This window comes from Cebus imitator, unplaced genomic scaffold (genome assembly GCF_001604975.1).
Source record: "Cebus imitator isolate Cc_AM_T3 unplaced genomic scaffold, Cebus_imitator-1.0 Scaffold41, whole genome shotgun sequence".
NCBI classification, from domain to species: Eukaryota; Metazoa; Chordata; class Mammalia; order Primates; family Cebidae; genus Cebus; species Cebus imitator.
Genome location: NW_016107356.1, coordinates 2,022,454 through 2,035,829, shown reverse-complemented (window position 1 = coordinate 2,035,829; position 13,376 = coordinate 2,022,454). Strand labels below are relative to the sequence as shown.

Below are 13,376 nucleotides of genomic sequence, written 5' to 3'. Positions count from 1 at the left end.
AAAAAAAAAAAAAAAAAAGAAGTGCCGCAGAATAAGTGTTGTGGTACATAACCACTGGGATTCACTGATAACTATTCGCAATTAGTGTTTTTCTTTTTTCAAGCATCAATGACAGGAAAGCATCAACATCAGCCTCAGCATCAGTTTAACATGCTACTTACCACCACAATTACATTTGCTGCTGGGATTGGAAGATTTTCCACTTCAAGATCTTGACCATCCATGGCCAGCAGATTGAGAGACGAGTCATATGCAGGTCTAGGAAACGCTGAATTGACAATCTGGTGGCGTTTGCTTACTTGAGCTTCGGAAGAGGAATGGTAGCTATGTCTATAGATTTTTTGTGGGGCCATATCCAGGCTCTTTTCAATGTCTTGTGAATGGTGGTAAACAAATACCGGCTTTCCACTCTTTTTCTGATTAATTGCCAAAAAATGATCATTGTTTCCTGAAAAGCACCCTGGAAGAGGGAAGAAGCAGAAACAATATCAAAGACCCTATTCAGTAAGAGAGGTAGATATATCTAATAAGGAGAATTACCCTTTCTTGAGGGGCTTTAAGACTTCTGAAGGATTTAGGTTAGTCTCCATCTTTCTTTCTCTGTTTCATGATCCCCCAAAAATAGCATACACCTTGTGGTATGAAGGCCTCTCAGAGACTTCTGGTGGAAAGAAGTGGGTGTACTTTGAAAAGTTCTATTTTTTGGATATTCTTATGCCACTTTTCTAAGAAATTTCCTCCATTATCTATACCCATAGTTTCAATACCTAGTTGGGCTTCTATTCCTGGATGTCCTATCTGCTGCTGAAATTATAAATAGTTCTATCATATTTAAGCTTTCCTGAAATATAAGCATTTCCTACAATTCTTATTTCATACTTGTTGCTTGTATTACAATTAACAGTTTTCTTCACACTTATAGAATATTTAAGCTCACTGAGAAAAGAAATCTGAGTATACTTATTGTGGGAGAAACTTTCAATAGTCCAGAAAATATCCATCCTTTGCTTCTTTCTTATGTGAATAATATGGCCATCTAGATAGAGACTACATTTCTCTCAGTCTTCCCTGGAACTAAGTAAGCATTGCCATTTGATCACGTTACAGCTATTGGAATATGAGTAAACAGATGTTAGCAGAGATTTAATGTGGGCTTTTTTTTTTTTTTTTTTTTTTTTTTTTTTTTTTTTTTTGAGACGGAGTTTCGCTCTTGTTACCCAGGCTGGAGTGCAATGGTGTAATCTCGGCTCACTGCAACCTTCGCTTCCTGGGTTCAGGCAATTCTCCTGTCTCAGCCTCCTGAGTAGCTGGGATTACAGGCATGCGCCACCATGCCCAGCTGATTTTTTGTATTTTTAGTAGAGACGGGGTTTCACCATGTTGACCAGGATGGTCTCGATCTCTTGACCTCGTGATCCACGCTTTCTTTTTACATTTCCTCCTCTGTGCTGGCTAAAATGCAGATGGTCTGGTAGGAGCATGAGGTGGAAACCATGTGTCAAAGATGGTAGAGCCCTAAGACAAAAGATTCTGATCCCTGATCAGAATACCAACCTCACAGTTCCCACTCAAGACTATTAGAGGAGAGAAAAACAATTTTCCATTGTGTTTTACCTGCTATATTTTAAGAATCTTTGTTATAGCAATTAAATTTATTTAGTAAAAAAAAATTCATCTCTATTTCTTCTGTTAGATAAATATTCATTGCATTGAATAATGGTTTTTTTTGTTTGTTACTGGTCACAGGAGGAAACAGATAATACATGTGAATCAAAAAGAGTATTACTAGGTCAAACACCAATTAGAAATAAACGTGAGATCTGTTATATTACATAGTGCCTAGCAATGGTACCGCAGGTTTTCCCTGGAAACGCCTATGGCAACAAGTGCTGTCCTTAGAAAATCACTTAACTCTTTTTACAAGAATTATTCTGCAATCTCCTACTATCTTTTACTTCCCAAATCTTGCAAGGGCCTTCACTTTTTTTTTTGTTTGTTTTTGTTGCAAGTTTCAGCTATTTACATGCCCGAATTCAATAGCATTATCATGGCAAATCTCCTCCTCCTGCTACCGGGCACTGTAAATTTCTTTTCTCTCAGGTGAGAAACCCAAGTTCATTTATGCATACAATATACCTTTCCCAAAGCACAGAATCATCTCTCAATGAGTGATATTAAAAATAGAAAACTAGGATGAAAATAATATAGTATTTTATTTCTTAACTCCAAAGGAATTACTTCATTGTAGTGATATCAGATAGTTTCTCAGAGGGAAAGAAGAAAATTACTCTCCTTTCAGAAATGTAGAAACTCTTCCAGGACACTACAGTGATATTGTAGTGTCCTGGAAGAGTTTCTACATAAAAGTAATTTACTAAAAAGTAAATTACTTTTTAGTAAAATACGAAATAAACATCTTGTGGTCAGAAAGTTAATATACATCTAAAACATTTTAGCACCATTTTCCATTAATAAAACAGTGGTAAGAATAACAACACTGAGGTATCCTGTTCTGAATTCCAGTATACTACATATGTTCCTAATGATGGTTTCATTTCCAAATCTGAGGAATGTGTTTAATTCAGACAAAGAAAAAGAACAATTACTTAAAGGTCATCATTGTCCAACTATCATCTTTGGCAAACTATGGGTGGTTTGATTATTTAAAAAAAGTTATGGTCAATTTAGCATGCTCAGAACATGATGATGAATTTCCATTACTATTTCAGAATCCATATAAAATATAATTCAAGTGGTCTAAAAAGATATGGCTATTGGTACCAGAAGATGATTCTCATGCTATCTATTATATCATGGAAGAAAGTATTTGACTAAGGAAATAATCTTTATAACCCCACATGAAAGTTGAAGGCATATTGGTGAAACAGAGTTGCTGAAGAGGCAGGACGTATATGTTGGTAACGTAAGTCTTAATGGAAAGCAAAGGCTGTAAAAACTAGCAATTCCTCTACTCTGGATTCTCTATAAACGTTAAGGAAAAAAGAAAAAAGCAGCTTAGAAGATTGGAGGAAGCAGATATCTGAAAAGAGGAGAAATAACTGACAAATAGTAAATTACACAAATATCTTCAATCTTTCTTTTAATATTTTAAGCATCACAGCAAGCCTTTTCAGAGCCACTTTACCTAAACAGAATAAATAAGTCCAGTTAACAAATGTTTGCTAAAATTGGCCTACCAATAAAAGGAAAAAAATTGAAATACAATTGAAACACAATTAAAATTTCCCAACCTTATCCACTTGCTTGTGTGAATGAACTTAGTCCTGCCTTGCTCTTGAGTAATGAGTTCTAAGATAGCAGTGTAATATCAGGTGTCCTACCATAATCATTAGGTAAGAAAAAATTTTCATAGTGCCGTCCTTAGATTCTCTGGATTGGAACTATCTGGGACATCACGATGCAGTTTCTCAGATCCCAGGCTGGAACCACCAAAGCATCATCTCTGGAGATGTAGCCTAGGAATCTGGATTTATAATAAAATTCTTGTATTGAAACTCTGAAGTTTGAGGACCACTGACCTAGTGTCTGGAAGTAGTTTTTTATTTTCCATCCTCAAATGCTACCTCTCTATTGCCTCTTTCACTTCAGCTTTATGAATATACTCAAGTAAACATTTTGGAAATGTGAATATTGAGATGCCAAGTTCTCTGTTAGTGAAGCTGTCATTCAAAGGCAGTCAACCATCACAGATCTTTTTCCTCTCTGTCCTCTCAACAGCTGAGACCCTGAACTCAGATGCAGGTATGGAAGTGCAAGAAACTCACTTCAAATATAATGATATAGACACTTTTAAAGTGAAAGTGTGAAAAAAATATATATCATGAAAATCTAATAAAAAGAAAGCTGGAGTAACTATATTAATATCAATTCAGTGCAAAGAAATTACCAAGGATAAAGAGGGACAATACATAATGATGGATGTATGATGCAATGTACGTAAGAATACATAATAATCTAAAATGTGTATCAAAAATGAGCTTAAAATTCATGAAACAAAGCTGACAAAAATGAAAGGAGAAATAGGAAAATTCACAATCATCATTGAAGATTTTAACTGTTCTCTCTCAGTGTTAAGTAGAATGAGGAGACAGAAAAGAAGCTAAGGTAAGCTTACAAAACAACGACCCATCAACCAAGTGGATTTAATAGATGTTTACAGAACAGACAACCAAAACCACCAGAATACACACCCTTTTCAAGTGCTTATGGGGTATTCAACAAGATACACCATACCCTAGGTCATAAAATACACATTTTGAAAACTGAAATTATACAAAGTATACTCTTCGACCATGAAGGAATTAAACTAGAAATCAGTAACAGAAAGAAAACAAGAATATTTCCAAAATTTGGAAATTAAAAAAAACCCACATTTCTAAATATCCATGGGCCAAAGAGAAAGTCACAAGACAAATTAGAGCATATTTTGAACTGAACTAAAACAAAAATATAACATACCATAATTTGTGGGATGCAGCTGAAGCAGTGCTTAGAGAAAAAAATATAACATTAAATGCTTATATTAAAGGTCTCAAATCAATAATCTCAGCTTCCACTTTAAGAAACTAGAGAAAGAGCTAAATAAGTGTAAAGAAATTAAAAAGTTAAAAGTAGAAATCACTACACTGAAAATAGAAAAAGAAGAGATAAAAATGAAACAAAAACCAGTTCTTTGAAAAGATTAGTAAAATTGATAAAACACTCACAAGATTGACAGAGAAAGAGACTATACAAATTTCTAGTATCAGAAATGAAAGGAGGGATATCATTATCATTATTCAGCAGATATAAAAACGTATAAAAAGAAAAATAACAATCCTCTACACATAAATTAGACAATTTAGATAAAATCATCAGTTCCTTGAAAACCACAAACTATGGAAACTCACCAAAGATGAAATAAGTAATCTAAATTGTGCTAAAATTATAAAATGAATTAAATTTTTACTTAAACTTTTTGTGAATCAAAAATCTTCAGGGCCAAATGGCATAATTGAAAATTTCTACCAAATGAGGAAAAAGATAACATCAATTCTATATAATTTCTCCCAGAAAATAGAAGGGGGAACATTCACCAAAACCATCTCTTGAAGCCAAAATTACCCTGATAATAAAATCAGATAGAGACAATCCCCCCTCCAAAAAACACTGTAGACCAATATTGCTCATGAACACAAATGCAAAAGTCCTGAATAAAATATTAGCAAATTGAATGCAGAAATATATAAAAAGACAAGTGGGGCTTATCCTGGGAATGTAGGGCTGATTCAATATTTGAAAAATAATCTACATAACCCACCCTATTGACAGTGAAAGAAGAAAAATATTGTCATATTAATTGATGGAAAAAACGATTTGACAAAAGTCGTGTCTATTCGTAGTACGAAAAAATTAAGTAAACTAGAAATAGAAGAGAATGTTCTCAACCTGATAAATATACTTACACCAAACCCCACAGTGAACATCACGCTTAACAGTGAAAGACTGAATGCTTCCCTTCTAGGACAAGGACAAGGCACCCATATCATTGCTATATAACATTGTACTAAGAGTCCCGGTCAGTTCAATGAGACAAAGAAAAGGAGCAAAAGCATAAAACTGTTTTATTTGCAGATGACATGATAGCCTCTGTAAAAAATCCCAAGAAATTTACCAAAATCTTCCTAGAACAGGCAGGCGAGTTTAGCAAGGTCACAAAATATAAAGGCAACCTACAAAACTCAATGGCATTTGTATAAGTTAATAAAGTAAAATTGAAAATTAAAAAAAAAAAAAAAAAAAAAAAAACAACTGTCCCCAAATGAATGTTTAGATATAAATCTAACACATCATACCATATACAAAAGTTAAATAAAGATTTACATATAAAATCCATACAATAAAACTACTGGAAGAAAAGATAGGCAAAAAGCTCCACAGTTGTCTGGGCAATGATTTTTCTTTTTAAATATGACCCCAAAAGCACAAGCAACTAAAACAAAAATAGACAAATGGGATTGCATCAAAAAAGCTTCTGGAGAGCAAAGGAAACAGGTAACAAAGTGAAGTGATAACCCACAGAAAGGGAGAAACTATTTGCAAACCACACATCTGACAAGGGATTAATATCAAAAATACATAAGAAACTCAAACAATGCAATACCAATAATATTAACATAGTTAAAAAATGGGGAAAAGATTTGGACAGACATTTCTGAAAAGAAAATTTGTTTAGTCTACATTGATGGACATTTGGGTTGGTTCCAGGTCTTTGCTATTGTAAACAGTGCTGCAACGAACATACGTGTGCATGCGTCTTTATAATAGAATGATTTATAATCCTTTGGCCTTATACCCAGAAATGGGATTGCTGGGTCAAATGGAATTTCTATTTCTAGATCCTTGAGGAATCACCACCCTGTCTTCCACAACGGTTGAACTAATTTACACTCCTACCAAAAGTGTAAAAGTGTTCCTATTTCTTCACACCCTCTCCAGCATCTGTTGCCTCCAGATTTAATGATCGCCATTCTAACTGGTCTGAAGGGGTATCTCAATGTCGTTTTGATTTGCATTTCTCTAATGACCAGTGATGATAAGCATTTTTTTGTATGTTTGTTGGCCTCATATATGTCTTCTTTTGAAAAGTGTCTGTTCACATCCTTTGCCCACTTTTGAATGGGTTTGTTTTCTTCTTGTAGATCTGTTTTAGTTCTTTATAAATTCTGGATATTAGCCCTTTGTCAGATGGGTAGCTTGCAGAAGCTGTTGGTTGCTGGTTCACTCTAATGATAGTTTCTTTTGCTGTACAGAAGCTCTGAGGTTTAATTGGGGGGGGTGGTGTTGAACAGTGAGAACACATGGCCACAGAGAGAGGAGCATCACACACTGGGGTCTGTTGGTGGGGAATAGGGGAGGGATGGAGGGGTAGTGAGGTTGTGGAGGGATAACATGGGAGAAATGCCAGATATAGGTGACGGGGGGATGGAGGCAGCAAACCACGTTGCCGTGTATGTACCTATGCAACAACTCTGCATGTTCTGCACATGTACGCCAGAGCCTAAAGTACAATAAAAATATATATTTTAAAGAGAAAAAAAAAGAAAACTTATGAATTTCCAATAGATACATGAAAATATGATCAGCATCACTAATCATTAGGAAGATGCAAATTAAAGCCACAATGAGGTAACAACACACACCTGTTAGAATGGGTTTATCAGAAAAGATGAAAGTTAAGTGTTGGCCAGGATGGGAAGAAAAGGGAACTCTTGTGCATTGTGGTGGAAATATAAATGAGTACAGGTGATTTCTTATCCAAAATGCTTGGGACCAGAAATGTTTTGAATTTTGGATGTTTCTGGATTTCAGAATATTTGCAGAATATACACCAATTAAGCATTTCTAATTAAAAGGTCCCAAATTCAAAACACTTCATTTAGCATTTCCTTTGAGCATCATGTTGGTAACAAAAAGTTTTCCATTTTGGAGCATTTAGGGTTTTGGATTTTTGAATTACGGATGCTTAACCTGTACAGTCATTATGGGAAATCGTATGGAGGTTCCTCAAACTAAAAATAGAATTACCATATGTTCCAGCAATCCTGCTTCTGGGTGTAGATCTCCTCAAAATTACAATCAATTGTCAAAGAGATGCCTGCACTCCCATGTTCACTGAAGTATTATTCACAATAGCCAAGATATGAAAACAACCTAAGTGCCCATCAATAGATGAATAGAACATGGCACTGGTATAAAAACAGATACATAGACCAATGGAGCAGAATACAGAACCCAGAAATAAACCCAAATGCTTACAGCCAAATGATCTTCAGTAAAGAAAGCATTAGGGAAAGGACACCCTTTGCAAAAAGTGGTGTTGGGATAATTGGCTAGCCACATGTAGAAGAATGAAATTGGATACTCATCTCTCACGTTATACAAAAATCAGCTCAAGATGGATTGAGGACTTAAATCTGAGAACCGAAACTCTAAAAACCCTAGAAGATAACATCAGAAAATCCCTTCTAGATACTGGCTTAGGCAAGGATTTCATGACCAATAACCCAAAAGCAAATGCAATAAAAACAAAGGTAAGTAGCTAGGACTTAATTAAACTAAAGAGCTTTTGCATGGCAAAATGAACAGTCAGCAGAATAAACAGACAACCCACAGAGTGGAAGAAAATCTTCACAATCATATATATGACAAAGGACTAATATCCAGAACCTACACGAACTCAAACAAATCAGCAAGAACAGAACAAACAATCCCATCCAAAAGTGGGCTAAGGACATGAATAGACAATTCTCCAAAGATGATATACAAATGGCCAACCAACATAAGAAAAAATGCTCAACATCACTAATGATTACGGAAATGCAAATCAAAACCCCACTGCAGTACCACCTTACCCCTGCAAGAATGACCATAATAAAAAAATCAAAAAACAGTCGATGTTGGCATAAATGTGGTGATCAGGGAACACTTCTACACTGCTGGTGGGAATGTAAACTCATATAGCCACTACGGGAAACAGTGTGGAGATCCTTAAAGAACTAAAAGCAGAACTACCATTTGATCCAGCAATCAAACTACTGGGTACCTACCCAGAAAAAAAGAAGTGTCATTATATGAAAAAGACACTTGCACACGCATGTTTATAGCAGCACAATTCCTAATTACAAAATCGTGGAATTCACCTAACTGCCCATCAATCAATGAGTGGATAAAGAAACTAATTGATATAGATACTATATAAAGAAACCCATTAATAAACTATAGATCGATCTACCTACCTACCTACCTACACACAGTGGAATATAACTCAGTCATAAGAAGGAATTAATGGTATTTGCATTGACCTGGATGGTATTGAAGATTATTATTCTAAGTGAAGTAAATTGGGGAATGGAAAACCAAACATCATATGTTCTCACTGATATGTGGGAGCTAAGCTATGAGGATACAAAGCCATAAGAATGATATAATGGACTTTGGGGACCTGGGGGAAGAGTAGGAGGAGGGCAAATGATAAAAGTCTACAAAGAGGGTGCAGTGCATACTGCCCAGGTGATGGGTGCACCAAAATCTCACAAATCGCCGCTAAGGAACTTAACCATGTAACCAAATATCCCCTGTACTCAAGTAACTTATGGGAAAAAAAGAGAAAAGGTAGCATGCACATATAATGTAATACTATTCAGCCTTATATAAAAAAAAAGGAAACCCTAACCCTTGTGACAATATGGATGAACCTAGAGGACATTACACTAAGTGAAATAAGGTGGGCACAGAAAGACAAATATCTTATGATCTCACTTATATGTGGACTCTAGAAAAGTACAGAATAAAATGATGGTTACCAAACGCTGGGACAGGGAATGCAGAGGGAATGGGGAGTTGTTGGTTAAAGGATATAGGATATAAAGGCCTTTTTTTTTGTTTGTTTTGAGACGGAGTCTCACTTTGTCACCACGCTGGAGTGCAGTGGCACGATCTCGGCTTACTGCAACATCTGCCTCTTGGATTCAAGTGATTCTCCTGCCTCAGGTTCCCGAGGATATAAAGTTTAAGATAGGAAAAAAAATTTTGAGATCTATTGCACAGTAGGGTAACTATAGTCAATAATTTATGGCTTATTTCAAAATATCTAAGAGCATAAATTTCAAATGTCTGACCACAAAAATGCTAAACAAGTGAGGTGATAAGCTAATCGTCTTAATTTAATCATTTACCCTCTGTGTGTGTGGGGGGGTGGTGTGTGTGTATGGAATATATATTTATATATTTTATCATATATATATATATACATATATATACACATATATCATTTTACCCCATACATATAATTATGATCTGACAAAAATATACTCATCTACATTTAAAAGTACTTTTATCATAAAAACAACATTTACACGAAAAATCAGTGAGATTTGATGGTCATAAAATTGTACAACTGAAATTTCATTCTGGGTATGACCTTGGTAGCCTTTGAAGAGATCTTTAACAAGGGAAAGAGTAATGTATGAAATCACAATAAGTTAGAGTACATTATGATTCATTATTTCAAATTCAGTGTTGGTTTTTCCTGAATGCTCAAGGTAAAATGGCCTTGTATTCACTCTCTCAGAATAAATCCTTGCATTGCAAACACTTAAACCAATGTCAATAACTTGTGAAAGGAAAGAAAAAAATAGTGGTCTCTAAAGAGACTTAAAAAAGTGAACAATCAAAAAAAGGCTTTTGCTGGGTGATCATTTTGTGAAAACGCAATCACTGTTTTGTTAGGAATGTTAGAAGAGATAAGTGGATAACATCAGGGGCTTCCCTTGAAAATTTATGCATCAGAAATGATTAGGCTCCCATTTATTTGATTTGTTAATGCCTCTCAAGAAAATTAAAAATACATAGTTGTACCAATAAAAGTTCTTTTGGGAAAAATGCCTATTTAGTATTGAGAAAGGAAAGAAACAGGCTTTCTATTAAGAGAAATGAATTAAGAAATAAAGGAGGGACCTAGATTCTAATTTAAATGACCTCCCAACTTCTCTCTTCCCATCTACATTAGCTCACCCCAATGAGCCTCAGTTTTCTCATCAGAAAACATAGGTGGTTCTTGCATATCTACAACTGGATTAGAAATATACTTCAGTAAGAGGAAGCCACAATTCAGTTAGACAGATTTTACTCGTCCTGATTTGTTTTTTTCTAAATAATTAAGTTTTTCCATAAATACCATAAAAGACCCTTTGGGAAATTGTAGGGGCAGGAATTACCAGAAAGCATATCCTGTGATGTAAGGAGGCTAGTATTAAAACTATTGCTTAGTTGTTCTGTCATTCCATTGGTAATGGTAACAGGAGAGAACCAGAATACTAATCTCCAGTTAAAGATGTCAACAGTAATAACACTAAAGCCCACCAATAAACATTACAGACTTCCCAAAATATGACAACCAATATTAGTTAGGATAATGTCTTAAAATATAACATATGCTAACTCTTGCTAATCTGAATATGAAATTACAGCAATCCTCTGAAAGAGTTCATCATGGTTATGTCTATATGCAAAGTCAGTTTTATAGAATTCAATTTCTATGCCTTAGTTATGTTCCCACAACATATGTACATGTATGTATATATTTGTATGTACACATATTGCTTTGTTTTGTATCCTGACACAAAATAACCAATTTGATAAAAATGTTTATCCTTACACTATAAAAGTTTTTTTTCAAATCAGGGTTTCCATAAGATGACAATAATTAAATTTGCCAAAATACCAACATAGACCCAAAAAACCCTTGGAGAATCTTATCATTAAAAGAGCAATTCCAAGGCTGGTCCTAGTGCAGTGGTGTTTACAACTAACTGATCACAACCAGTTGCAGATTTCTTTGTTTGTTCTCCACTCTCCTTAAAATTCCCAAAACCAGAAGACCTCTTCTGCAATAAAGGATCACAACTCCTCGCCAGAGAACAAATTTGATGAATTGACAAGTGTAGGTTTCAGAAGGTGAGTAATAACAAACTCCTCCAAGCTGAGGGAACCTGTTCTAACCCAATGCAAAGAAGCTAAGAACGTTGAAAAAAGGTTAGAGGAATTGCTAACTAGAATAACCAGTTTAGAGAAGAATATAAATGACCAGATGGAGCTGAAAAACACAGCATGAAAACTTCATGAAGCATGCACGAGTATCAACACCTGAATTGATCAAGTGGAAGAAAGGATATCAGAGATTGAAGATCAACTTAAAAAAGTGTGAAGACAAGATCAGAGAAAAAAAAGAATGAGAAGGAATGAATAAAGCCTCCATCCAAGAAATATGGGACTATGGGAAAAGACCAAACCTACGTTTGATTGGTGTACCTGAAAGTGACAAGGAGAATAAAACCAAGTTGGAAAACACTCTTCAGGATATTACTGAGGAGAACTTCCTCAACTTAGCAAGACAGGCCAACATTCAAATTTAGGAAATAGAACACCACAAAAATACTCCTCAAGAAGAGCAACCCCAACTCACATAAACATCAGTTTCACCAAGGTTGAAATCAATGAAAAAATGTTAAGGGCAGCCAGAGAAAGGTTGGGTTATCCATAAGGGGAAGCCCATCAGACCCACAGCAGATCTCTCTGCAGAAATGACAAGCCAGAAGAGAGTGGGGGCCAATATTCAACATTCTTAAAGAAAAGAAATTTTAATCCAGAATTTTATATTCAGGCAAACTAAGCTTCATAAGCGAAAAAGAAATAAAATCCTTTATAGACAAATAAATGGTGAGAGATTTTGTCACCAACAGGCCTGCCTTACAGGAGCTCCTGAAGAAAGTACTAAACATGGAAAGGAAAAACTTGTACCAGCCACTGCAAAAACATACCAAATTGTAAAGACCATTGACTCTATGAAGGAACTGCATCAACTAATGGGCAAAATAACCAGCTAGCATCATAATGAGGATGAAATTCAAACATAACAATATTAACCTTAAATGTAAACAGGCTAAATGCCCCAATTAAAAGATACAGACTGGCAAGCTGGATAAAGAGTCAAGACCCATCCATGTGCTGTATTTAGGAGACCCATCTCATGTGCAAAGACACACATAGGCTCAAAATAAAGGGATGGGGGAATATTTAATAAGCAATTGGAAAACAAAACAAAAAGCAGGGATTACAATCCTAGTCTCTGATAAAACATACTTTAAACCAGCAAAGATCAAGAGAGATAAAGAAGGGCATTACATAATGGTAAAGGGATTAATGCCACAAGAAGAGCTAACTATCATAAATAAATATGCACCCAAAACAGGAGCACCCAAATACATAAAGCTTGCTCTTGGAGACCTACAAAGAGACTTAGACTCCCACACAATAATAGTGGGAGACTTTAATATCCCACTGTCAATATTAGACAGATCAACGACACAGAAAATTAACAAGGATTTTCAGGACTTGAACTCAGCTCTGGACCAAGAGTACCTAATAGATATCTACAAAACTCTCCACCCCAAATCAACAGAATATACATTCTTCTCAGCAACACATCACACTTATTTTAAAATTGACCACGTAATTGGAAGTCTAACAGTCCTCAGCAAATGCGAAAGAATGGAAATTGTAACAGTCTCTCAGACCACAGTGCAATCAAATTAGAACTCAGGATTAAGAAACTGACTCAATTTGCTGAGAATGATGGTTTCCAGGTTCATCCATGTCCCTACAAAGGACCCAAACTCATCGTTTTTGATGGCTGCATAAGAGCAGAAGATCAAACACCACATGTTCTCACTCATAGGTGGGTGTTAAACAATGAGAATACATGGACACAAGGAGGGGAGCACTACACACTGGGGTCAGTTGGGGGGAAATAGGGG

The 13,376-nt window shown here is 35.4% G+C and overlaps 1 protein-coding gene across 1 annotated transcript in view; it reads right to left on the bottom strand.

Moving 5' to 3' along the window:
* Positions 1 to 109: 109 nt before the first annotated feature.
* The window catches only part of LOC108302486 (receptor-type tyrosine-protein phosphatase R-like), a 31,758-nt gene continuing 18,491 nt past the window's right edge, over positions 110 to 13,376 (bottom strand). The window contains exon 2 of the mRNA XM_017526088.2: positions 110 to 460. Coding sequence (XP_017381577.1) covers positions 141 to 460 — 320 coding nt within the window. The 3' untranslated portion in view covers positions 110 to 140. The remainder of the gene's footprint in view (positions 461 to 13,376) is intronic.